At 34.7% G+C, this 27,968-nt stretch overlaps 1 protein-coding gene across 2 annotated transcripts in view; it reads left to right on the forward strand.

Annotated features, from left to right (window-relative positions):
• The window catches only part of LOC127173449 (E3 ubiquitin-protein ligase TRIM62), a 45,528-nt gene that overhangs the window by 1,693 nt on the left and 15,867 nt on the right, over positions 1-27,968 (forward strand). For both annotated transcript variants that reach the window (XM_051123357.1, XM_051123358.1), the window contains exons 2-3: positions 350-858; positions 26,471-26,566. In XM_051123357.1, coding sequence (XP_050979314.1) covers positions 451-858; positions 26,471-26,566 — 504 coding nt within the window. In that variant the 5' untranslated portion in view covers positions 350-450. The remainder of the gene's footprint in view (positions 1-349; positions 859-26,470; positions 26,567-27,968) is intronic.

Here is a 27,968-nt window from a genome sequence, read left to right on the forward strand (position 1 = left end):
CAGCACAACTGTCTCCAACATTGATAATAAATCAGCATATTAGAATGATTTCGAAGGATCATATGACACTAAGGACTGGAGTAACGTCTGATAAAAATTCAGCTTTGCATCACAGAAATAAATTATATTTTAAAGTATATTAAAATAGAAAACTGTTATTTTAAATTGCATTAATATTTTATAATATTACCTTTTTTGTATTTTTGATCAAATAAATGGAACTTTAATGAGCATAAGCGACTTCATAAAGTCTTTATACCTGATCATCTGAGAGTCTAATGTCAAACTTATCAAAGGGTGCCTGTTGCAGAACCGTCTTACTTATTTGCTCTGTTTACGCTCTTTTCAGAAATCTTTTTCAAGCCTCACAGAGCCCAGCTGATTTCGAAACTCAGGGTTTGTGCGTCCTGCTACCTGCACAGTGCATGACCGACCCCTCCATAGATTCAAATGGCTTGCTGTCTGAAGGACGAGCTCTTGTGTTCCATTTGCCTGAGCATTTATCAAGACCCAGTCAGTTTCGGCTGCGAGCACTACTTCTGCCGTAAGTGCATCACTGAGCACTGGAGCAGACAGGAGCACCACGGTACACGAGACTGCCCAGAGTGCAGGAGGACCTTCACGGATCCCCTTCTGTCCCCAAGCCTGAAGCTCTCCAACATCGTAGAGAGGTACGCTGCTTTCCCTCTGGACGCCATCCTGAATGCCCAGAGGAACTCATACCCGTGCAAGGACCATGAGAAGGTCAAACTCTTCTGCTTAAGTGACAAGAGCTTGGTGTGCTTCTTCTGCGATGAGCCTGCCTTACACGAACAGCACCAAGTCACCACCGTTGACGAGGCCTATGAAGAAATACAGGTCAGTTTGTTCGGATTTTACGAGCTTTTACAAGCTGTTATTGTTACCATTAGCATATTATGTGAGGATAGTCTCACATATTTCACAATTTTCTCACAGGTGGTTAAGCACAATTAACAATGTTATGTAATACACAAAGCGCAAGGCCTCAAGAAACGTCAGTACTTAGGCTTTTGACATTTAGGCAGCCATTACAATAACCTAAGGGTGACATAATGTGAATTATGTGGAATCTGAAAACTTGGTGTTGTCATTGGGAAGGTTTCTGATTACCATGATCAAGAATGAGGTGTGGATTTAGTGTCCAAACCCGCATTGCATTTATTTAAAACCGACGTAGGTCAATGATTAAGTCTTTTGTTTATGAGTCTCTATTTATCATATTCATAAACCTCAAAATGCCAGGATGTTTGTTTTACTGTTCAGTTTATCTGAATGTTTCTGTAGAGCATCCACTCTGTAGTTTCTCTTTCTTCATCTTTGTTTGGAGATCCACAGGAAAATTACTGCATAAAGATGTTTTCATGAGTTCATTCAAGATCTGTTTTAGGTTTACTTTTATTATTGGCAGAAGCCTGTAATATTTATGTTTGTTTAATCCAAACAGCTGTGCAGGAGTGATATTAATGAAGCGTGTCCCAGTTATTTACCTTATGAGCTCGAAAATGGTTTTGAAAATGTACTTTTCCCTCACTGTACTGCTTTTGTAATGATTCAGTTTTAGTTCATTCGAGAGCTTTCAGAGCTCATTTCAGTTCATTTTTGAATGCTTTTCATATAACTTATTTACTTGATGCAGGCGTCTTTGTTAGGTTCCCTTTATTCACCGTACTTCCTGGTCTTTACAATCAGCCATCGCCTGCGTGTAAATACCGTTCTTCAAAACTACCATGCCTTTAAAAATCTCTGGCTGTAGACTGCAAGATTAGGTCAACTCACATTTACCTCAGATTTTTCTGGTGTCTGCAAATGCATGCATAATGCATTATACTTGTTCAAGAATGTCCATTTTTGTTTATTATTATTATTATGTTTTTTGTGTAAAGTGTGCCACTAAAATGGACATGCACAAAGCTGGATATTTCCACAGAAGTATTACACAAGCATCATGAGCCTTCCCCCTTATCTGCTCAGTGCATAACTCCTTTCAACTTGAGAATATTCTTTGTAATTTTAGTAAACATGTTACATTTTTAGTCTGAGTCAGGTCATTACTTGCAATCATGTGTAACTCCAAGTAAGAAAAAATAGTACTTTAAAGTTTAGGAGACTTAAATTAGTTTTATTGACGTCCAAAAAAAAAATCTTTGTTTTAAGTGATATTTTAAGATTAATCATAAAATATTTTTAAAAATTGCACATTTAGGGGTTTAATTAATTAATTAATTAATTGATTAATTAATTAATAAGTTGATATTTAGATATAATATTAAAGCCTTATATATACATATAATATTTGTCCAAGATACAGCTATTTGAAAATTGGGAATCTGAGGGTGCAAAAAAATCTAAATATTGAGAAAATTGCCTTTAAAGTCCAAATGAAGGTCTTAGTAATGCATATTAATAATCAAAAATTAAGTTTTGGTATATTTATGGTCGGAAATTTAGAAAGTATCTTAATGGAACATAATCTTTACTTAATATTCTAATCATTTTTGGCATAAAATAAAAAAAAAAAATTTTGACCCATACAGTGTATTGTTGGTTATTGCTACAAATATATCTGTGCCACCTAAGACTAGTTTTGTGGTTCAGATTCACAAATAATGTAATGGTTACATGGCATTGGAATTACAAGTTACTTCTGTGGTTGTTGTCATAAATAGACCCGCTCCTTATCATAATAGACTCTATAGTTTGACATATTGGTCATTCAGCACCTCTATCTGAGGTCTGATAACAAATCAAAGAGGTGGCTATAAGTGACACTTGCGTTTAGTGAGACTTGGCCTTATCTGTAGGGCTTTTTTATTGTCTGGATGTGAGAAAGTACTGGAGAAATAGATAGGAAATAGCAGCGACACAGATGCAATTAAGACAACCGAGCACAAATTAAGTGTTTGAGTGAACAGATTGCCTTTATACACAAGGTGATTTTAACTTTACAACATGGATCAGATGGCATCATAATTAACATGGTGTATTTTTTGTGCTGCCGTCACATAACTTTGTGTGTATTACTTTTTAAAGGAATAGTTTACCCAAAAATTAACATTTGCTGAAAATATATTCATTCTCTGGCCATCCGAGATGTAGATGAGTTTGTTTCTTGTTCAGATTTGGAGAAATATAGCATTACATCACTTGCTCACCAATAGATGTGAATGGGTGCCATCAGAATGCGAGTCCAAACAGCTGATAATTGACTTTAATGTTAAAGAACATCAAGGGATGGACTTTTTAATTAGAGGGAGTGCTAATATGTATTATGGGCTGTTTTCATCAGAGGAGACAGGTTGAGGTTAAGAACATTTTTAATGACGATTTGTTTCTTACAAACTTGCAGCTTTTCACTTCACTAGACCATAATTGATGGACTGGAGTGATGTGCATTACTTGTGGATTATTGTAATTTTTTTTTATTAGCTATGTGGGCTCTCATTCTGACGGCACCCATTCACTGCAGAGGATCCGTTGCTGAGCAAGTGATGTCTGCAAATCAATTCCTTTGCAGAAACAAACTCATCTACACCTTCGAAGGCCTAAGGGTGATTACATTTTAAGCAAATTTTCATTTTTGGGCAAACTATTCCTGCTGTTTTAATTAGTTCCATACATGTTTTAAATCATAAGCATAGTTTTTGGGGAAATTGAGTTCTTCAGAGTCTTTCAGTTTTTGTAGTCTGTGCTGCAGAAGGGTGAAACGCTTCTAAACTCTTGTTGGGGAATTAATAGGAGCAACATGCTGCAGTTGTCAGACAATTAGCAGCGGTCTCTTTAGAGACACTCTCCAGGGACAGACTTTATTCCGTTCCACGTCTTTTGAGGGACACATCTTCTCTTTGCCGCTTTAAATGGTTCAGGGATACGCACTGAAAGCCTCCGTCAAGAACGAATACTCCCCATGAGAAACGGCATAGTTGCTAATGCCAAGTGTGTACTTTATACACACGTTTTTCTGCAATTTACTCGAACACAACAAAGAGCAAATTGCTAGGGAATTCCTGGGCAGCTCTTGGGTGCAAATGAAACTGTTTATCCTCAACAAAGCCCTTTGGCTAAATGAGGTAATGTGTTTTGAGTGTTGGATGGGGTTTCATAAGATGTGGCATTACATGGCAAGCAAAGCGCTCGTAAAGTTTATTCCGTTAGCACTAACATGAGAAACTGTCGCTGAGGAGCTTATTTCTTTCTGAGGAATTAATATATTCATCATAAGCAGTAGCTGATGCTTATTTTTTATTTTCAGATAAAAACATATTTTATTGACTTGCACTGACTTGATTGTGCACATTAGTCATTGTTTTTTGACTGAACTTGGTTTCACAGAAATAATTCACCATTTTAGGGAATCCATAAAGGAATGTTAATGGTTTATTTTTTGACATTGCAATTTTTAACATTTTGTAAATTAACTTATTGCTCTTATTTTTTTGGTCAATAACCACAATAACTTTTCCCTCTCTTTTCCTTTTGCTCTTATGAGCTTCTGTGGAAATGCTTTTTAAGCTCATGTAGCTGTTGTTGTTGTTGTTTATAGTCTGATGTTTCTGCCTTCCTGATGTCTTTGCTTTTATATGACACTAATTTCAGTGAATTAGTAGATTTATGGTTTAAAGAAGATCATACACAGGCGGCACAGATCTAAACCTCCATCGACAAATGACTTGCCAAGTCGACAGTAGATCACTCTGCTTAGACTAAGCCTGTGTTTCAGTGAGAATAGAAAGCTCATTGTCTGTACTGAAACAGACTCAAGCGGTCATTTTTTATTTGTAGTGCCACTGTTCAGTGCTTTTATTAGATTTAATAGATGGTCAACTGTCTGAAATGTCAGCACTGGCAGGACAGAAACTTTGATGATATTGTATAGTCTCTTTTAGAACCAAATATTGCCTTTGGCTGACCACTTTAGCTGATTACCGGCATCATTATTATATTGTATGATGATATGTGTATATGAGCATCAAGTTGGCCATCGACCAGCCTGCTCTTTTTCAATATTCTCGCTCTCATCCTCTTTGTTCGCAGTCTCTTTTCTCACACTTCATCAGTCTCCCTCTCTTATAGTCTCTATCTTTCTCACCATTTTTTTTGCTCTACTTATTCATGCTCCATCTCTCCTGTTGTAATGACACCTTTAGAGTTCAGACACCACTGTCAGCCAGTGATTGAGTAGAGGCTGAGGGAAATAGGCAAGGGAAAAATAATTCTGTGCAGGTGTTCTATCAGCGCTGCAGACCTGTGCCAGATACAGAGTGTTATTTAGGTGGATTGGCTGTGTATGTTTACTGTTTCGTTTTACAAGGAGCAATTTTGCATTGACGCACGAAAGTGCTTCTTGTTGCATGTAAACAAAAAAACCCCTGTGTTCAACCACAGGAATAATCGTAGCATTTTACAATAAGGTCTCTTTTGTTATAACTTGCTAAAAATGTACTTACACTTAGGGCATCCAAGATGTAGATGAGTTTGTTTCTTCATCAGAACAGATTTGGAGAAATTTTGCATTACATTAGCTCCATAATCCATAATAACATTTCCTCCAGTGAAAAAGTGCAAATGTAAAATGCTCGATCTGTGCATATTACCCTCCTGATTCAGATGAGATGACTTTTTCACTGGAGAAAGCAGTATTATGGATAGAGGTATTTGTAGTTTAGATTAAAAATGTAAGTGTTGAGATTAACATTAAGATTAATAAATGCTGTAGAGGTATTGTTCAGGGTTATTATACGTATACATTTGAAATCAAAAGTTTACATACACCTTGCAGAATCTTATTTACATAAATAAGATGGATAATACAAAATGTTTTTTTTATTTTCAGTACTGACCTGAATAAGATACTGCACATAAAAGATGTTTACATATAGTCCACAAGAGAAAATAATAGTTGAAATGATAAAAATGACCCTGTTCAAAAGTTCACATACACTTGATTTTTAATACTGTGTTGTTACCTGAATAATCCACAGCTGTGGTTTTTTTTTTTTTTTTTTTTTTTTTTTTTTTTGGATAGATGTTCATAAGTTTCAGAAAACATGATGCATTAAGAGAAATATTTGAAAATATTTAGAATTTGAAGATCAGGGTAAATGTAACTTATTTTGTCTTCTGGGAAACATGTAAGTACCTTTAGTAGCTTCTGAAGGGCAGTACTAGATGCAATAAATATGATATTTAGGCAAAATAAGAAAAATGTACACATTGTCATTCTGTTCAAAAGTTTACACCCCTGGCACTTAATGCATCGTGTTTTCTTCTGAAGCATCAGTGAGCGTTTGAACCTTCTGTAATAGTTGCGTATGAGTCCCTCAGATCCAAAAGATGGATCTCAAAATCATACAGTTATTGCTGGAAAGGGTTCAAATACACAAAAATGCAAAAAAAACCCCAAAGAATTTATGGAACCTGAAGGATTTTTCTGAAGAACGGCAGGTAGTTTAACTGTTCAGGACAAACAAGGGACTCATGAACAATTAAAAATAAAAACAAAACAAAACAAAACAAAAAACAGCTGTGGATCATTCAGGTAACAACACAGTATTAAGAATCAAGGGGATGCAATTTTTTGAACGGTGTCATTTTTATAAATTCAACTATTATTTTCTTTTGTGGACTATATGTAAATGTCTTTTATGTGAAATATCTGAAATGATACTAAAGTACTAAATAAAAAATAACATGCATTTTATGTGATCTCTCTTATTTTGGTAAAATAATTAACGTTTTGCAGATTCTGTAAGGTGTATGTAAATTTTTGACTTGTCTTGCTGTTACTGAATCTACAGAGAATGAGAGAGTTTTAGCTAATTTGTAAGTGAAGATGTGAAAGATTGAGCTGGAAAACACTATAAATAAACAAAACATCTTGCAGTGTGCTCACTTGCCATGTCAATGTCTTTTTTAATGAATCCATCTGAAAGGACTCCAAAATCAGCCTCAAACTCATGAGTTATTGGTTTTAATCAGTCTGAGAGGTATTCGCCGAAGCATTCATTAATTTCATCATGTCAGACTCGAAAAGAAATGAGAACTGAACTGCTTGTAAGATATAATTTTTTAGAATTAGCTCATACAGATAAAGATAAACATTTTGTCATAATAAATGGTGTTTTACAAAAAGAGTATACTATACAGAAAGTATTATTAAAGTACTGAAAGAATCATTAATGGAATCATTAAATAACTGGAACCACACTGTGTTAAATTGTTTATGATTCTCGTCCTTGTTCTCCTCTCATTTGCAGTCTGCACAGTCTCGACAGCCTTATTAGTGCTGCTTACGTGATGTTTTTGTGCCAGTGAGCTTTTCACAAAGTACATAATCAAGGATTCTGATGCAGGCAGGTCTAATTGGAGCGGTTTTCTGCTGCCCGGCAAGCTCGTGTCGAGCGATGAACATATGTCGGCTCTCTCCGCTGGGCCACACAAACGCTGTGAGATTTGGATTTTGCCTGTTGCAGTATATGCTCGCCGATTGTGTAATCTCCTTAACTTCGCATGTCTCACCCTTTTGACCTATCAGACTTGTGGGATGCGGAAACAGCATCTGCTGACGGACATTTGCTCATGCACTTTCCTCCGTCATTTCTTCTCCCTCCCAGGTGCTTGTGTTACATTCCTAATGCACTTGAAGAACGAGCAGCCCAGCTGTGCACCCTCTTCAACATGCTCTGTGTTTTAATGTAGATGCTATATAAAGGATAGCAATGGATTTGTTTAGAGCTCTAGTGTTTGCTTCAGGGGAAAGTGGGATTTCACTGACAACTAATGCACTCTTAGCCCTGAGGGGACAAGGCTTTTCTTAATGTCCTTGATGCGGGCCGTCAACAATCGCCAGCACTTGTACTCTCTCATCGTTTTGTGCTGTTTCCTGGTTCATTGTAACCAGATTATTATATACAAGTTCTGACCTTGGCAAATGCTTTGATGGACGCAGATCGTCGACTGTTGTTTTATGGCAATATTATAAGTGCACAAACATTTAGAAGTTCTTTAAAAGTCTCAGGATTTATTTGATCCAAAATACAAGGAAAAAAGTAATATTGTAAAATATTATCACAATGTAAAATAGCTTTTTGTTCCTTCAGAAATCATTCTAATATGCTGATTTGCTTCTCAACATTTATTATCGATATTAAAAACTGTTGTGCTGTTTTACTTAAAAAATGCATTTTATTGATCAAAACTGCAAAGCGAAGTAATTAGCATGTATTCTAAACTGCATAAATACTTAAGTACGAAAATAAATGTTATTTTAGCTGTAAAGTCTTCTAAATTGTGTGTTGGAGGTAAGGACTGGATTTCTGATGGATTTTGCGGATGGTATTGTCATGTTTCCTGCACTGCAATTCTAAAAATGGAATTCTGTAGGAAAGGCTGTTATGTCACATAACTATGTCTTATCCTGTTATTCTCATGCATGTGGAAATAACTGATTTCACTTTTTATAGCTAAAAATTGGATATACCCACACAGTATTTCCATGCACTACTCTGCAGATTTTCATAAGTTATTTTATATATATATATATATATATATATATATGTGTGTGTGTGTGTATATGTGTATGTATGTGTATATATATGTATATGTATATATATGTATATGTATGTGTATATATATATACATATATATACATTTTATTAGGTTCAGTAATTTCACTTAAATGGCAATGAATAGGTGTTTTTTTTTTGGGTTCATAGGAGCGTAATTATGCAAATTGTATGTTTTTTATGATGATGTTTTAGTAGGGCTGCACGATTAATCACATTCGATTATGAGCACGATTTGGTGTAGCTTGTCAGTGATTTACGGCTCTGTGTATTAATTGCCGCTCCAGCTGAATGCACGTGATGGAGCTTTACTACTAATCAAAGTACCGGCTTTACTGACTAAGCGCGCCTCATAAACGCATTCGATTAATCGTGCAGCCCTATGTTTTAGTGCTAAGTTAAAAAAAAAAAAAATACAAAAAATACAAAATTAAGGCCATAATATTTAAAGTCAAAATGTTTTGAGAATAAAGTTGAAATGCTTCGAGAATGAAATCATAGCAATTAAAGTTATAATATTTTGAGAGTATAGCCTCATTTTTATTTCAAGTTAATAGCATGATATAAACATGAGGGAACATCAGAAGGAATAAAAAAAAGTTTAATTAAATTTAATTAAACGAATGTCTCATTGCAGAATTTGAGAAGCTGAGACTTTGGAATATGTCCCGATACTCCCAATCCGGCCCATTTGCATGCACAATAAGATATAATATTCTCAAAATATTATAACTTCAATCTCATGATTGCTACAAATTAATTCTCTTAATTTTGACTTTATTCTCAAAATATTTGACTTTACTTTCCAAACCCTTCGACTTTATTCTTAGAAGTTTGACATTATTCTCCAAACAATTTTCACTCATAATTTTGACTTTATTGTTGAAATATTTTGAGAATGAAGTCGATATATATCTTGTAATCTTAATTTTTTGTATTTTGTGAAAAAAAAAAAAAAAATTCTGTGGTAATTTAGAACATTTTGGTGAATAAATTATATTTAAATTTTAAAGGCATAGTTCACCCAAAAATGAAAATTCTGTCATTAATTACTCACCCTGATCTTGCAAGAAGTAAGACCTTTGTTCATCTTCAGAACACAAATTAAGATATTTTCAATGAAATCCGAGAGCTTTCTGACCCTGCATAGACAACTATGCAGCCGACATGTTCAAGGCCCAGAAAGGGAGTAAGGACATCCTCAAAATAGTGACATCAGTGGTTCCGCCATAATGTTATGAAGCTATGAGAATATTTTTGGTGTGCAAAGAAAACAAAAATAACGACTTTATTCAACAATTTCTTCTCTGTGCCGTGCATTCATCAAAATTTCATTTTGATTCAGATTTCATCAAAAATATCTTAATTTGTGTTCTGAATCTTAATTTGTGAACGAAGGTCTTACGGGTTTGGAAAGCCATGAGGGCGAGTAATTAATGACAGAGTTTTCATTTTTGGTTGAACTATCCTTTTAATAGTTTGTTTGCCATGGGGGATCCCCAAAAAATAGCTTGTTTCATTTTCTGTTTTTCTGCATTGGAGGATTTAGTCTTTAATTGTGATTTATGCTTTGAAGATGTGTGGGCTGAAAACATAAGGGAGCTGACTGCCTTACAATGGGTTTTACTTGTTGCTGAGGCCCTAATAAATGAACCCTAGAGAGTCTGTTGGGGTAGGTTAATTTGAGATGCCTATGGCAGGTCTGTGTGCTCTTTGTCTCCTACAAACCTGAGGCCCTTTTTACACGATACAATGTGTGGTTGTAGGTGTGTGCGGGCGAATAGCAGGCGAATGAGTCTAAAATGAGTAATAGTGAGTCATCTCATGGAAGACAGCTTTAAACATTAACTCAAGGCAGTTAGATCAGAACTATATGCTTTGGACAGGCACTAAGTACAGGAATTTCAGCTATTATGCATGTTCCCTACATGCCCTGTTTCAAAAATAGGTAGAAATGAACTGTTAGCTGTGTCCTGGAAAGGCTGGGCGATATGTTGAACATTCACAATGATTTTGTTGGCTGTATTTGGTGTTTATAGACAAAAATTACATCTAATTTTATTCATCTCGCTCAGCTCAGTTTTGATCTTTTTCTGTGTCCCTTGCTGTCATGCAGCTTCAAGATCACCTGTGATCTTCTCCATACCTTTGCTCTTTCTCTCTTTGAACTGTTTCATCACCCTTTTATCTTTTCTACATCCCCACAGAACTTCCTTTTGAGAAATGCCAGCTTTTTTATTTGGTAAGGGACTTTTAGGGGCTTCTGAGATTGGTGCCAAGTGATTTATTTTCCCTCAGGTATTCTAACAAATGGAAAGGCAGCGGGTGGTCGGTGAGGACTTGTCACGTTCACGCAGAATCACAGCCATAGGGAACGGCAGAACGGTCATGTTGCATTAGACACATTACAGGCTTTACATGCTTGGCGGAAGGCCTAATACACAGTGACAAAGCATACCGCTAACATTCTCTCATGCTGGCTGCTTTGCACTGAGGCAGTCGGAGAGATTGTGACCTGATGTAACCTTGAACCGAGAACAAGTTGTTTCTTTGCTTGTATTGAAGAATTAAAAATGGAAATCATGCCATTTGCTCAACTCAAATTTGTATTTGGAATAATGGGACATGAGAACAAGTCAATTATCCCTTGAGCTAATGTTTTACCTTTAGCCTGGCTTGTAAGTTACTTGTCTGTTTAAATTAAATTAAACTTCTTTTGTGGTTATGAAGGGTCTCATGGTTTGACACCTTGGGAATTTTAAGTTTGCAGTGGAATTGGATTTTCTGGAGATTCCCTTCCAACGTTTCCTGAAAGAAACGGATTTGTATGTCATCTGAGAGAAGTGGAAGTGAAAGTAGTCCGCTAAACCTTTAAACCTTTGAAGTCTTTAAACACGCTCTTATGTTGATCCTCAGATATGGGATTGGTTCATGAGGGCAGGTGCTTAGGAAAAAGATTACAACCCGTCACTAGTTTAGCCGAGATAAGGCCTGTAGATTGTCACACTTTTCACATATGAATCGTCTTGTAAGCTTATCAGAATTCATGTTATCTCTTAATATAAAAATAACTTTTTTTAGCTGCAAATATAGGCATATTATCTTTAAATAGAATTGGGTCTGATGCCCATGCATAATGTTTCTTTCAGTATGTTTTTAATTTATTTATTTTGTACATTTAAAAAATATATATAATTTATTTTATTTTATTTTATTTCCACTCTAGTCAGTCATTCAGGTTTCATGATTTACTCAGGTTTACTTTTACTTATCCTACAGCAAAAATGTTTTTGCTTTTAGAGAGATTATGAAAGGTTATTCTAAAATATTTTAAAATAATGTAATCTTCTAATATTTTTTTCAGTATTTTTTTTTTTTTGTTTATTTTCTTCATTCTCATTTCTATTTACATCTGTTCTACTGTTTAATTTGCTATAATAGTTGTATCTATTTTATTTTTATTTTATTTTATTTTATTTTATTTCTTAATTTAGTTTTATTTTATTTTGTTTTATTTTATGACCAGGCTGGTCAGTCGTTCAGGTTTACTTATTTACTAAGGTTTTATTTTAATTTATTTTGTTTTGTTTTGTTTTATTTTGTTCTGTTTTGTTTCATTTTATTTTATTATGTTTTGTTTTATTTTGTTTTATTTTATGTCCAGTCTGGTCATTCGTTCAGGTTTACTTAATTACTAAGGTTTTATTTTATTTTATTTTATTTTATTTTATTTTATTTTATTTACTTTGTTTACTTTGTTTACTTTGTTTTATTTTATTTTGTTTTATTTTTTGACCAGGCTGGTCAGTCATTCAGGTTTACTTATTTACTAAGGGTTTATTTAATTTAATTTAATTTAATTTTATTTTATTTTAAAGTAGTTGCAAAATTATAATAGTTGCATCTATTCATGTGGAGATTTATTTAAAAAAAAATTTTTTATTTATCCTTATTGTTGAGCCCTGCTATTACTATCCATACCTTGATCACTTCTGTGGCTTTGAATATATGTTTCCCTTGCTTTTTCAAGCTTTGCTTGTTGTTGATGACAGATAGACACAGGCCCCCTACTAAACCCGGACCTCTAGAGCTTCTCACCCCTGATTAGGTTTGGGAATTAGCACAGATTACTGACCATTGTTCTGAGGCCAGAGCTAGACTAGTATGTAATCTCCTTTAATTCCCGCCCCTGATTAGCTCCAAATTACTCAATTAGACAGCCTACTGATTGACGCTTATTAGCGCATCAGAGCATCTCCGTGCAGCCATATGTTTGCTACACATCTTTGCCAGGCAGATGGGTGCTGGAATAAAGCGATGTGTGTTACCCTCAGTAGAGGACCTCTTGGTTTGCTGTTTGGCTTCGGTGAAATGTTCCGGGCCACAGGGAAATCATGCCTGACCGCCTGCGGCAAGCTACAGGCACTGGCCCACGTTTGTTTGTTTCATCTGTGCCACAGTTGCCCTCTTCATCGCTCCGCACTGTGCTTTGGCATCCAGTTGGTCCGTGAGGAGCCCGAGCCCATTTTCAACTTCAGATTGAGGTGATCTGTTCAATAGCTGAAAGTCCAGCGCTGAGTCTCTAGAGAAATACATCCCACCATGCAGGAAGCATGACCTTAGTAGGAAGAAAAGGACGGAATCACACCTTGCGCTTTTTGCAGATGTTTACAGCATTTGAGAACCTTTTTTTATTTGACAAGTTGGTGTTGTCGAACACTAATCTGAGATATTTCAAACTTATGTTCAAGGGTCAGATGCATGAAAGTCATCTGAAGGAAGAAGCTAAGAAATGTTTTAAATAAGAAGTTTGTAAGAATGTTGTTTTTGTCACAACTTGCTGAACAAAAAAGGTCTTTCCTTTACTTTGTTTGTTGCAAATGGCTTATTTAAAAAAGTCATCCTAATTTTTTTTACAATGATTACTTTTGTTGCAAATGACTCATTTTTTTTTTAAATGTACCATGTCTTTTAAACATTTAAGTCCTAACTTTAAAACATTGTTTATGATGATTATTTTTGTTGTGAATAGCTTGATGAGAATTTAGCATGTGGTTGCACTTTTTCTCCATTTTTTTTTTTTAATAGTTATTATAATGGTTATGTTAAAAAAGATATCCTAACTTTCAGTCGTTATTTGTAAACAACAACATTCTTAAAAAGAACAATCTTCTCAGATATTCAAATTTTTAGGTTTTAAGAACATTCTTTAAAACAAAGTTTTTGAAAATACAAAATATTCTTAACTTTAAATAGCAAAATAGCAGTTAAGAAAAAAATGGTTCTGTTTTGCTTCACTTTCATAATGAAGACCTATCTGCCTTTTTCTTCCTGCATAGTTTTGTTTATGTACTGAAGTACGTTGAATTTGGTTTATAGACATCTGGTCTGTCATTGCATGCAAATACAAGAAAAACCTTTTTAGCATTTACACCTGTTTTCAGCCCAACACCTGATGTGGGCTGGATGCTCTCAAAGGCTGTGCAGTTGTTTTTCCCGTGTAGCTGAGAAATTGAATCGCAGCTGAAATGTTCCTAAGGCTGTTTTGTTTTCAATCCGTGATGTATCATGTTAATAACTGTCCTTCAGCGTGAAGGATGTCATTTTGCTTGGTGCCGCTACTACAGAAATTACACGGTTCACCTTGAAGAACTAATTTGGGGTTTTTCTTCATTCTGCAACCAGCCTCAGATGGAGCTGTTAGCGGCCACTGCAAGGGTCATTGGGCACATTAGAGTCTTTCAGCGGCTCAGTAAATGGAAGCTGCTCGTCCATTTTGATGTCTCTGTTTGAGTGCTGTGTTCAGCTCTGTTCAGCCACCTTTGACACCGACTGCCTAAAGCCATTTATTGGCAAACAGTTGTGGCTTTGTCCACTGTAGGACCAGAATGAGATGTCTCCGCTGGGAACTGGAAGAGGACACTTGGAAATAGAGCCGTTTTAGATGGTTGAATCAAGATTGGGTTCTTTTGGAAATGGGTGGTTCTTGTGGTTTGATTGAGATGGTTAAATAAAGTCTTTGTTGAGTGCAACATTAAAGGATTAGTTCACTCCTGAATTAAAATTTCCTGATAATGTCATCCAAGATGTTCATGTCTTTCTTTCTTCAGCCGAAAAGAAATTAAGGTTTTTGATGGAAAAACATTCCAGGATTTTTCTCCATATAGTGGACTTCAATGGGGATCAGCAGGTTGAAGATCCAAATTGCAGTTTCAATACAGCTTCAAAAGGCTCTGCACGATCCCAGCCGAGGAATAAGGGTCTTGTCTAGCGAAACGAACAGTTATTTTAAAAAAAAAAAAGTATATACTTTTTATCCACAAATGCTCATCTTGCACTAGCTCTGGGATGCACATCTACAACTTTATGTACTCTGGTTCAAAAAGGTAGGGTAGGGAAAAAACTCCGTCTCATTTTCTCCTCCAACTTCAAAATCGTCCAACATTGTTGTTTTACCTTTTGTAAAGGACGTTTGACTTTCTTTGCACATTTACTTTGTAAACACCAGGTCTTGAAAATAAGTTTGTGAATCATTTCGAGGTTTGTGAATCATTTTGGGTTTGTAAATCAATTAAATGATTCAAATAAAATGATTCACGATTCAGAAATCTTTTTTTTTTTTCTTAAACATTAGAAAACCTCAAACAATTATGGCAGTACAGTTATGAACCGTGGTTTTACTGTAGTAAAAGTGTAGATTACTTTGTAATAGAGTTTGAAATGGAAGACATAAGTGTTACCTGATTGAAGTCCTTGAATATCCAAAAAGTAGTGCTTGAAAAGTTCTTGAAAGAATTTCATTTTACAGTATCTGTATGAACCCTGGACATGTAACAATAGCAGTGTTGCAGTTTGTTTTGAAGAAGAAAATAAATGCAGTGGATAAGAGCCATGGGGTGATTTTATTTAAATAATTTTGGATGTATAATGGCGATTTTGTATATATACAGACAATTGCATTGCTTCTTTTTAAACATGCAACAAGCTGAGTATCAGAGGTTTTATTTAATCCTAAGGCGCTTTTTTAAGATGACATGGTTATATATTGGGTTTTGCAATAATCTCTCCAGTAAAGGATATTTTTAGTTTCAGTTTCATGCTGGCTTTTGTTGCTTTAAAGCAAATTCTCTGTTCATGGTTACTGAAGAAACAGTTGGGGTAAAAAAAATTATGTATTTTGGCTGAAGTGCCATCAGTCTTACCCAAAATGAGTAAACAAGAGATGTCGTCTTTATCTTAAGTAATGCTACTAAGTCATGTTGAGTGGACAGTTGAGTTTACATCCTCCTCAGCCAGTGTTTTCCAGTCCACTGCATCTCATCAGCCTCACTGGAGGTGACCTCCCCCCCTCTATCCTTGCACTTCCTGCCATCGGGATTGTGAAGGAAGCCTCACCCCGTCCCTGTAGATTGCTGGGATGCATGTGTTGAAGTGAGGGCATGTTTGAGCAGACTACTTTAGATGATCTAATATAGATGGCATCTATTGTAGATGGCTAGATACTGTTTGACAGTACATCATGCAGTGTTGCTTTAGGATGGGACACGTCGACATGCAGGTTGTTTGAAACCCCTAGTGCTTTTGAACGAAGTCCTTAACTGATGTGTCAGTTCTGGCTAATTTTCTGTTTCATTCCCTGCTCCCTGCACAGCAAGTTCAAACAGCTTGGAGGTCTTTGTCTTTTTCTCACTCATAAAGGGCCTTCATGACTTCAACAAGTCCTTTTGGCAGCTTTCAGCAGAAGCAGCAGGCATTGCATGCAGTGCCTGCCAAAACCCAGGATTCTGCCTAATGTGGCAAATCAACAAGACTCCCCTCAAACCCACCATATTCAGTACGGTTTTTTTTTGGTGGATAAATGCAAGTAGGGGTGGCTGGTCTGAGTAATTTTTTTGCATAATAATGTAGTTATACTACATTACTATATATATTTTTATATTTTTTATTGTAATTTTATATTTGTGTATATATATATATATATATATATATATATATATATATATATATATATATATATATATATATATATATATATATATATATATATATATATATATATATATATATATATAAGAAATACTCTGGCTGTCTAAACATTTAGGATAATCATTGTCAAGTCATGAAGGCCCTTAAATAATATATATATATATTATTTAATGGAAAATGTAATTGTTTTTTTTTTTAGATATATTTTATACACAGTATCATTTTATTTTATGAAATGGTTCACACTGTTCATCAACTGCTTATATTATGAATTATTTTAACTTTTAATTGTATTCATTTTAATTATTTATTGATTCTTTTTTTTATTTAATTTTTTTCATATTATTTATTTTAATTGTATTATTATTATTATTATTATTATTATTATTATTATTATTTATATATATTGTTCTCTGGCTGTGTACACAATGTAATAATTGTCGAGTAATTGCATTTTTATAAATGTATAAATATTTTATCTTATGGAAAATGCATTTTTTAATATATTTTTATATAACATTTTATTTTATGAAATGGTTCACACGGTTTATCAACTTTATATTATTAATGATTTTTTATTTGTTTAATTTTAATTATTTATTATTTTTTTAATTTTAATTTTTTATTTTTTATTTGAATTAGAATTGTATTTTATTTATTTTGGCTGTCTACACATTTAACTTAAGTAAATAAATTTTTATTTTTTATGTGTATATATATAAAGAAATATAGAAAATAAAAAAATATATAAAAATTAATATAATAATAATATGAGGAAAAATAATAATATATAAAAAATAATATTTAATTATAATTTTTTTTTTTTCTCTTTATTTTCACTTTATATTACAATTTTATTATTATTATTATTATTTATATTTAACGAAATAATTGTCAAGGTATTACATTTTTATAAATATTTATATTATATTAATAATTATTAACTGTTTATATTATTAATGATTTTTATTTTTTAATTTTATTAATTTCAATTATTAATTAATTATTACTTTATTTATTTTTTTTAATTATATTTTTTATTTGAATTTCAATCTTATGTTTTTATTTCTATACATATAATACTCTGGCTGTCTACACATGTAACGTAATAATTACGTTTTTATAATTATGTTAGTTTTATTGCTTTTATTATACATTGACATCTACATATTTTAATTAGTACGTTTATGTTTTCCATTTTTGATTAATAGTTTATTAAATGGAAATTAATTAATTCATTTATTTATTAAACATTGATCATCTACACAGTTTTGTAACATGCAGCATCACAATTAAAAAAAATCTGGCATCAAGAAGAAAACTGTAATTTACTCTGCAAGCTACTGGAATTGCATTGCCCATTGATGGAAGCTTGCAGAGTAGACTATAGTTTTCTGCTTGCTTGCAAATTTTTTAAAATCGCTTCACGGTATACCATCATACCGTCATATCGTCTAAATCCTGCAAGGGCAAATCTTTGAAGAGCCACCATTCTTGATACTAGAGGGCTATTGCATATCCACTTTGTCATGGTCCAGATTGAGGGCTGGAGTGTATTGTGGCTGGTTAAAGAGAGTTTGCATGCACCATGTTTAAACTCTGCGTCCTTGTAGAGAGGGGGGGTCGCTGGATTCATCATTTACATGTCTTGTCCTACATTCTAACCTCTAGAGGAAACTCTGCTCGATACAACCCACTTCCCTCATTTGCATTTACCTTGCGTCATAGTTTGCTGAAGATTCTGAGCCGGATTCCTCAGCGCTGTTCATTCTCAACTATCATGACAGGAAAATAGGAAGAAAACATCTGCTCTTTTTTTTCAAGCCCACGGTTTACTCAACTCTGAGTCACTCATTCGCACGTGAGAGGAAATTTATAAGGTAGATATAAAACACAGTGCAGAACACCAGCCTCCATCGAGCTGACAGTGACAGCATGCGGATTGCTTCTGCACTGCCTGACTTCCTTTACGATGATGTTTTTGTCCCAATTCAACAGATTTATTCATATTGCATGTTGCAAACTATTTCTGTGTGGCTTTTGAAAGTCAAAGCCATTGAGGTTTGGTAATCTTGTTACAGTTGTGAAGTGGAAAACTTTGTGCTGCCAACTTTTCCTGGTGGCCTATTCTTTGATTCACAGAATTGACATCCATCAGTTAGAAACCTGCGGCATTCATCTTCCTGCATTGGACTGAGTGGATCAGCAGGATAAAAAAGGTCAGATTTGTTATCAGCATCTAACGCGTTGCACAAGCCTTTTCAGGCTGGAAGTCATGACAGTGATAGACACCACCAATTGCAGCTTGGTTGTAAACAAAGTCATTTTTTTTTTGTTGTTGCTTTTGCATTGACTTTTTTCTGCACATGGCAGACCTATAACACAAAAGCATTTGAGGCAAGTCTTTTCAGGGCAGCACCAGGTGCAACCATACAACCTGTGCTTGCAATGAGGAACCAGTTGAATATATGTAAATCATGCAGACACGTTCATTGTTGACCAGACCAGCATTTTTTTTCCCCCAGGATATTCAACCTTGTAATTAAATTAAAGAGAAATAATAATAATAATAATAATAATAATAATAATAATAATAATAATAATTATATATATATATATATATATAAATTCTTTGTCAGTAAGACTTTTTTACTCATTTAAAACAATTAAATTGAATATGCTCTCTTATACTTTTATATATTTTAATATGTACAAGTCAGAATAAGCATGTAGTTTGAATTTTTACATAAATATTGTGTTACGCTGAATGACAGTGTAACATTATTTCAACCAAATGTTGACACTTTATTCTCCAAAAACAAATTTGAAACCTTAAAAGTAGATACTTTACTTACATTTAATGTGCTTTTTATGGACATTAAATCACTTTTTTTCAATTTATTTAGATGTGTACGTCTTAACGTCTTTGACCCATATACATTTAATTTATATATTTTTATAAATATAAATATTTATGCATATATATATTTTAATATAGATATTTTTATAATTTATTATGCATTGTCATCTACATATTTTAATTATTAATTACCTAGCATTTGGGGCAGTTCTTCCCATGGCAGTACCAGGTGCAACCACAACCTGTGTTTGCAATCAGTGCACTCTTTTGAGAAACCAGTTGAATGTATGCAAATCATGCAGACTCATTCGTTGTTATCCAGACCTGAATCTTCACCCTGTTCGCTGTATGAAAGCTGCAATGCATGCACTATAAATTGTCTGCATCTCAGCAGCATTATCATACTGCTGCGAGCTGTGTCAGTGTGCTGTGGCAAAGATGACGTGCTTAGACTGCAGGGTGCAGGCCCTCCCTCCCTTCACACAGGCTGTAGTCTCTGCTGATACAGGGAGAAAGGCAGCCATAAGCATTTGTGGCGCAGTTTGAGCACATTTTCATATGTAGAAAAGAGGATGAAAAGCTGCGGTCTGACTCGCCAGCCCTTTTTTTCCTCATATTTCCTCCGTTTTTATGTAGGTTGTGTTTAATGATTACTATAGAAGGATATTCATTATATCAGCTGGAAGGTTTTATTCCCCAGGTGAGCACAGCAGGGATGATCTTCCCTGAGATGTCACCATTACCGCAGTAATGGACAGCACAGAGGGCAAGAGCAGCTGAATCACTCGCCGATTGCATAATAAAAGCAACTAAGTTTGCAGAATTATAAACTGTGATACAGCAGTTTTACAAACAACAGAATGATTTAATGGAGCACCCACTCAAGTTGTTGAGTCAGAATCCTCTCAAATGCATCAGTGAGAGTAAATGATTATGGACCTTTTTCACACACTGTGACGATGCCTTTGCCGAGTTATTGCAAATCTAGCATTTTTAATATTTGTATTTTTGAAAAGATGTGCATTTAAAATACTTTGTGTTATATTACCTTGGCATATTGTTTCATGGATTTTATCTGTTGCTACTGGATCAAGTGGTAACACAAAATTATATTTGATGGTTTTATTTAACCACTATAGAAGCTGAAAATGTGCTTATTCTCAGGCCATCCAAGATGTAGGTGAGTTGGTTTCTTCATAGGAACAGATTTGGAGAAATGTAACATTGCATCACTTGCTCACCAATCGATACTCTGCAGTGAATAGGTGCTGCCAGAATGAGAGTTGAAACATCTGATAATAACATTACAATAATCCACAAGTAATCCACACCACTCCAGTCCATCTTGTGAAATGAAAAACTGCATCTTTGTAGGAAACAAATCCATCATAAGGCATCTTAACTTTAAACCGTTGCTTCAGGACAAAATTCCAGTCTATAATTTATAATTTGCTTCCTCCAAAGTCCATCCTGTTTTTGTCTTGTAAATGACATTTAATCTGTGCATATTTCTCCTCTGATTCAGACAGGCGACTTTCTCACTGAAGAAAGCCATATTATGGATAAAGGACTTGTATTTTAGCAGGAAGCAATGGTTTTAAGAAGTTTAAAACATCTTGATGAATTTGTTTCTTACAAACACGCAGCTTTGAGTTTTGTTTTTGGGTGACCTATTGCTTTAAAGCTATTTGAATGACACATAGGAAGCTGCTTTTGAACATGGAGCTGATTGTATTTGCATTTGCACATTTTGCATGCAATGATTAAATATAGCTTTCCTATGAACTTATACCAGTCAAAAAATTTTTAATGTTTTATTTAAAGAAGTCTCTTCTGCTCACCAAGCCTGCATTTTATTTGTTTCAAAGCACAGCAAAACGTACAATTTTGAAGTATTTTTGCTATTTAAAATTTATTCCTGTGATTTCAAAGCTGAATCTTTTGCGTCATTACTCCAGTCACATGATCCTTCAGAAATCATTCTAATATTCTGATTTGCTGCTCAAAAATAATAATAATAATAATTATTATTATTATTATTATTATTATGTTGAAAACAGCAGAGTAGAATTTTTTTCAGGTTTCTTTGATTAATAGAAGGTTCAGAAGAACAGCATTTATCTGAAATAGAAATCTTTTGCAACATTATAAATATCTTTATCATCACTTTTGATCAATTTAAAGCATCCTTCCTGAATAAAAGTACTCATTTCTATCATTTTTTTCCAAAGCGTTTTATTTCAGATAAAAGCTGATCTTTGGATCTTTCTATTTATTAAAGAATCCTGAAAAAAATGTACTCAACAGTTTTAAATATTCATAATATGATAAATGTTTCTTGAACAGTAAATCAGCATATTAGAATAATTCTGAAGGATCAAGTGCCAAATTTGACAGAAATTGCAATGCTTTTACCAAATGTGACCCTGGACCACAAAACCAAAAAAAAGTTGCACAGGTATATTTGTAGCAATTAGCAACAGTATATTGTATGGATCAAAATTATCATTAGGATATCAAGTAAAGATCATGTTGATATATTTACCTACCGTAAATATATCAACTTTTTATTAGTAATATGCATTGCTAAAAACTTAATTTGGACAATTTTAAAGGCGTTTTTCTCAATATTTAGATTTTTTTTTTTTTTTTTTTTTTTTTTTTTTTTTTGGCACCCTCAGAATCCAGATTTTCACATTGTTGTATCTTGGCCAAATATTGTCCTATCCTAACAAATGTACATCGATAAAAAGCTATTTATTTTGCTTTCAGATCATGTATGAATCTTAGTTTAAAAAAAAAAAATTGACCCTTATGACTGGTTTTGTGTTCCAGGGTCACAAATTTGGTGTTTGTTACACATAATCTGTTGTGTAAGAACATCCTACTTAGTAGTATAAAACTTCAGGACAATATACTCTATTTTAAGACTAAATTTGTTTTGGGGAATATTAGGTTAGTTTTGTCTGTACTTGTTTTAATCTCCATTCGACATCAGAAGCAAATTGCAGTGATGTCTAGCAAACAGACATGTTGTGTCCTGACAAGTGATGCATGGAGATGGCCAAATGACTCACACGTGGCCTTATGATTCATGTTTGTTATATGTGGTCGGGTTGGTTTGATTGGATGCTGTTAAGGAAGAAGTGCAGATGACACATTTGCTGTCCTCTTCAGATGTGATTTACACAGAAGTCATAAATAGGGACGGCAGAATCGGCCTTGCGCACCCGGGCTGTTTATTACTTCGTATCCTGCTGCCTTGCAGAATTATGACACCGGCGCGTACAAGGTTATGCCAAAGTGTCCTTGATTGTCTACCCTTCAGGCTGATGAGAACGGTGTAGCCGGATTATTTCCTCGTGGCAACAAATTGTCATTCGTGAGCGAGAAATCTGCATTTTGTGTCATCTGAGTGATGATGTTTTCCAGGAATGAAAATATGTTCAACATCTGATGATTTCTGTGCAAGTTTCCTGGTTTTGACTCAAGGTTCGTCAGGGACGCCAAACCGCATTTGATCTTGGGGGTTGAAGGGGTGCGTGAAGCATCTCGAATACGCCTGGTGCGTTTCATTATTTATGCACCCTTGATTATCTCCTTCACTCTCATCAGTGGCAGCAGTTAGAACGTATCTTTAGCCTCTAGGCAGGTGGCTGTTTAATGAACCCTTGAGGAAGTTCATAGAACATGCAATGTTGCTGATTCGAGCTTAATGGTAGGGAAGTAAAAATGGCAATAACAAGTCAACTTTTCAAGGTGGATGTTATAAACTGAAACAGAAGTCTGCAGAACTACTCCACCCACAATCCTGAAGATACCATTGCAATAAAAACCAGAGTTTTTGCAGCGTAGCATAGCTTGGCAAGATAACATCTGATTTATGGGAAGAGTAGTTTGTTTATTCTTTCTTGAAGAGACAGAACACCCGAAAAGTATACAATAAAAGTGGGTATGTCCAAATACAGCCATGATCACCAACCTAAACATCAACTTTAAATGATTACTTGTTTCCCAAATTTCATTTTATTTTTTTCAAATTCCGTTTTTTGTTTTACAACAACGTGCAAAGGTGTCAGTGCAAAGGTGGATAGTCACTGTTGAGCTCTTATCAAAACCTGCTTCCATTTTTCTTTTGATTTATGTTCCTCAAATGCAAACTCAAAGATGAGTCAAGCCAGAGTGAAATAAGTTGTGATTGGCCTTCAATGACCTTCTTCCCCCTGCCGTGTGGATCCCGGGGAAATGTCATGTCAAACTTCCTCTCGCCAGCTCAGATTGATATAAACGTGGGCCGCCTCTGACCTCCAGTGCTCTGTGCTCTCCACGAGCTAAAACCAGCACACTTGCTCCTTTGTTCAGACATTTTGAGCAACTTGATTCGCTGGAAAAATGATTCATTTGCAGGCCCTGTGCCACAACTTTGCAGACAGAATTTTTTTGTTTTAAGAAGTTGTTAGTTCTCTGGATACCCTTTTGAAAGGTGAAGGTAAATGGCACATAAAAAATTTATGGTTTGTAATGATCCAAAAACCATTTGCGTTTTTATTCCCGAAGTGCTCCAGCTGGTTATGTTGCTTTTACTTGATGCATTAAAAACGGCTCTCATCTGTCAGGTATGCACACTGAAACCAGGCGATTTGGATGCTGGGAAGGGCATTTAGCTACTTGTAGAGCACAGACCGCATTTCCCTGAAGAAATGAGCTTTATAAAGAAAGCAATCGCTTTTTCTGCTCTATGAAAAGGATACAGTTGAGAACTGTTTTAATGCTCACTTGTATTTGAGGCTCATTTCAGTTTGATAATACTGCTGGAAATATTGGGGTTGGGTTTTTTAATGGGATAGGTCAACCAAAAATGAAAATTGTCATTTACTCAGCCTCACCCTCTTCCAAACCTGTATGATGGTAGCCACTGTATTCCATTAATCCATAATAGTAATTAATTACTATTATTATTAGGGCCCGAGCACTGCAGTGCGAGGACCATATTGGAATTGCTCAGTTTATTTTTATTTTATTTTTTGTGCTTTTGTGCTATTTTACTTTTTTGTGTCTGTTTTTTAATTAAATATTTATATTTAGCTTTAATTTCTTTTTATTTCAGTTTTGGTTTAAGTAATTTTAGTACTTCAACTTAAAATAAAATAAAAATTAGAAATATTTTGTTGAAATAAAAATGAGAAACATTGGCAGATAACTACATTTTAAGTTTTTCATTTATTAAATATATTCTATTATATTTTAGCTTTATTTAATTAACCTAAAAATATTTTTTATAGTTTTAGTTTCATTTAACAACACTGGTCCAAACAGCATTTCATTGCCATGCCATTCGTTTTTAATGAATCATCTCTTAAAATGCTGTTAAAATGCTGTTATGGTGGAATGTTGGATGCTTATATTTTTCAGGATTATCTTGTTTTATAAAAATGTGACCTGGCCTCATTGTTGCTCATTTATCTAGAATAACCAAAACATTGAGTTAGTTGTGTTTCCTAAGGCAAGCATCAAGTATTGCTCACACTTTAGCATTAGAGTTTTATTCATATCCCTAACCTTAGGTATTAAGTTTTATTGTGTGAATCGTCAATCACCATTTGCTACAGCTACAGCCACGATTAACACTTGAAATCATGCTGAAATCATATTGCTCAGAGGTGTGCTGTTATGTGAAAACAAACTTGAGAAAACAAATGAGTTCATTTATAATGCCTTAAAGGAGAACTCCACTTCCAGAACAACAATTCACAAATAATTTACTCACCCCCTTGTCATCCAAGATGTTCATGTCTTTCTGTCTTCAGTCATAAAGAAGTTATGGTTTTTGAGGAAAGCATTTCAAGCACAAAAGCTCGTGTAGCACAGGCTCTGGGATGCACGCCCATGATGCTACGAATTAGCAATGGGTCGCTCTTGAATGATTCTTTCATTTTGAACGAATCTTTAATGTGACTCAGGAAGGACGAGTCGTCTCGGGGAGTGATTTGTTCAGTCGTGCATGCGCAGCATCAGTAAATTATTTGTGAATTGTTGTTCTGGAACTGGAGTTCTCTAATGTGTTTATTTATTAGAAATGCATGATGCAAGCTGCAATTGAATTATGTAAATATATGCACTTTGTGTTTCAGAGTCTAGAATGACAAGCAATTATCAACAATGACAAAGGTGTAATAATAGTAATAATTATAGTTATTATTTTTCTTATTGCCTTATTGATAAATGATCATACAGTTTTGGTCAGATTTAGCAAGCAAGCAAATCTGGATTTTTTTTAAGTTGCATTTTAGATCTCAATTTTAAACTGAAATACAAATGCAATACATTTTCACCTCAATCAAATAGGTCTATTATACATACATATTTGTATATCATACAGATAAACTCTAGCTCTGGTGTATTGTAAAGGGGTTGGTGCTTTTTGCCTGTTCCTATTCCGCCTCCAGGCGTGCAAACATGGCCCGTCGTCCCGATTCTGCCACGTCCACTGCAGCAGAGACCCACTTTCCCTGACACAGACCTCTCTGGAGACTCGCTGTTTATTTATTAATTTCTGTTCTTTTTTTGCCTGCAACTATAAAGCCACCTTTCTCTGCTCCTTTCTTGCAATTTGAAACTTGCAGGCTACATCAAAACCATGCATAAAAGGACTGAATTATAGTAATACAGCCTATTTCAGTCATAAAAGGTTTTATCAGATATCAGCGCTCTGGAAGCTATGTAGAATTGGACCAAGGACATTAAGTCAAAGTTGAAGCAAATTGAAATAATTCTTATTGTTAAGGTCCTAATGGAGACATTTTTAGTCTGACACAGCGTTTATGTCCTATATACTAAATGTGCTTTCCTATAACATCATACTCTGTGTTTTTATTTTAGCCGTTCGTGCAGCTTCAGTAACATTGCATTTATTGCTGTCAGAGTTTTGGTATCTCTCTTAGAAAGGCTTTGGAAGAGGTTCAGACTAATTACTTTGGGTCAGAGGTTGCCAGATTAATGGGCAATAAATGACATGATCTGTTGTGCTGTGGTTTTCTTACAGAGGGAGATGAAGGAGCAGCTGGCGACTCTACAGGACAGTGAGAAGGGTCATACGGAGGCTTTGCAGCTACTGCAGAGACAGCTCACCGAAACCAAGGTACACTTCTGTCAGCGCGTATTATTCTGAGGAGAAAAATCACCAATTTACCCTGGTGCTCTGTAAAACACACAATTTTCCTGTGGAATTCCATTAAGGGGCGGCCCGAACCATATAACAGTTGAAGCGAATGCCGTTTGCTGCTGTCGTTTTAAATTATGCTCTACTCCCTTGTAATCCGAATCGTATTATGATGTGTAATAGTTTCAGTAGTCTTTATTTCTGAATGTTTTATGCCGGAGGGTCGATTCTAGATTGATGGACCGGCGGTGATTTATCGGCCAGTCCATGCATGCATTCAGCGCCCTGATTTAAATGACTCTGGCTTGATATAGAAACCACGTCTCCATTTCATCTCTGATGGGACTCTATTAAACCTCATCTGCAGTCAGGTTTTGTGGAAATCGAAATACAGCTGACAAACAGCTCATACTGCCTACCGCGGCCATTACAGATTCATGGCAGGTCTCTCACTCTGTCGCTTGCTCATTTCTCTTCCCCTCTCTCTCTGTTCTGTTGACATTGAATTTCCAACAAGCAAATTGGTTTATTGAGCAGGTCTTTAATCTTGACACCTTGTTTTAATGAGTGAAGAGAGACACTGGAGTCAATACTGCAACTTTGTCCATCTCACTGTTTTCTTCATTCCCTTTTTTAATTATCCCTCCGTTTTGGATTGGAAACTATTGCAGAGGAAGTGTCTCCTGGCACTGTGGACGTCTGGTGTTGGTCTAATTTGTCATTAGTTAGTCTTCAGCCTACATTTAAACCACACTGTCCGCAGTCTCACTGGTGTGTGTTTGTGAATTAGGGCGTTAACACAGGCGATTAATTTTTCCAGTTTAACACTGTTAAAATGTGGCCTATATCATATTAAAGCCTGAATAAAAGTGAGCATGCATTTTTCAGATCCGTGCCACTTTCAGCAGCGGCCGCTCTTAAAGTAATAGCAACCTAATAACCCAGCTGCTGTAATGTCTATTAATCAGAACTAGGGCTGGCAAACGATAAATCACGATTAATCGTGATTAATCGCATACAAAATAAAAATAAGAGTTTGCCTAATATATGTGTGTGTACTGTGTGTATTTATTATGCATATATAAATACTAGCACATTCATGTATATATTTAAGAAATATTTGCAAGTATATGTATTTATCATCATTTTTATAGAAATTTATATGTAAATAAAAATATTTTGTACATAAATAACATATTTCTCTTACATATACATAATCACGATTAATCGTTTGCCAGCCCTAATCAAAACAAAAGAAAAAGAGAAAATCAATAACTTTAGTAGCTTCAAGGATTCATCTATATTTAATTTAGTATTTAGGGTTTGATAACTTTATTCAGTTTCTGTATATTTCCTTCTTGCACCGCACAGGTAAATAATG

The sequence above is a fragment of the Labeo rohita genome, chromosome 11 (genome assembly GCF_022985175.1).
Source record: "Labeo rohita strain BAU-BD-2019 chromosome 11, IGBB_LRoh.1.0, whole genome shotgun sequence".
Lineage (NCBI taxonomy): Eukaryota > Metazoa > Chordata > Actinopteri > Cypriniformes > Cyprinidae > Labeo > Labeo rohita.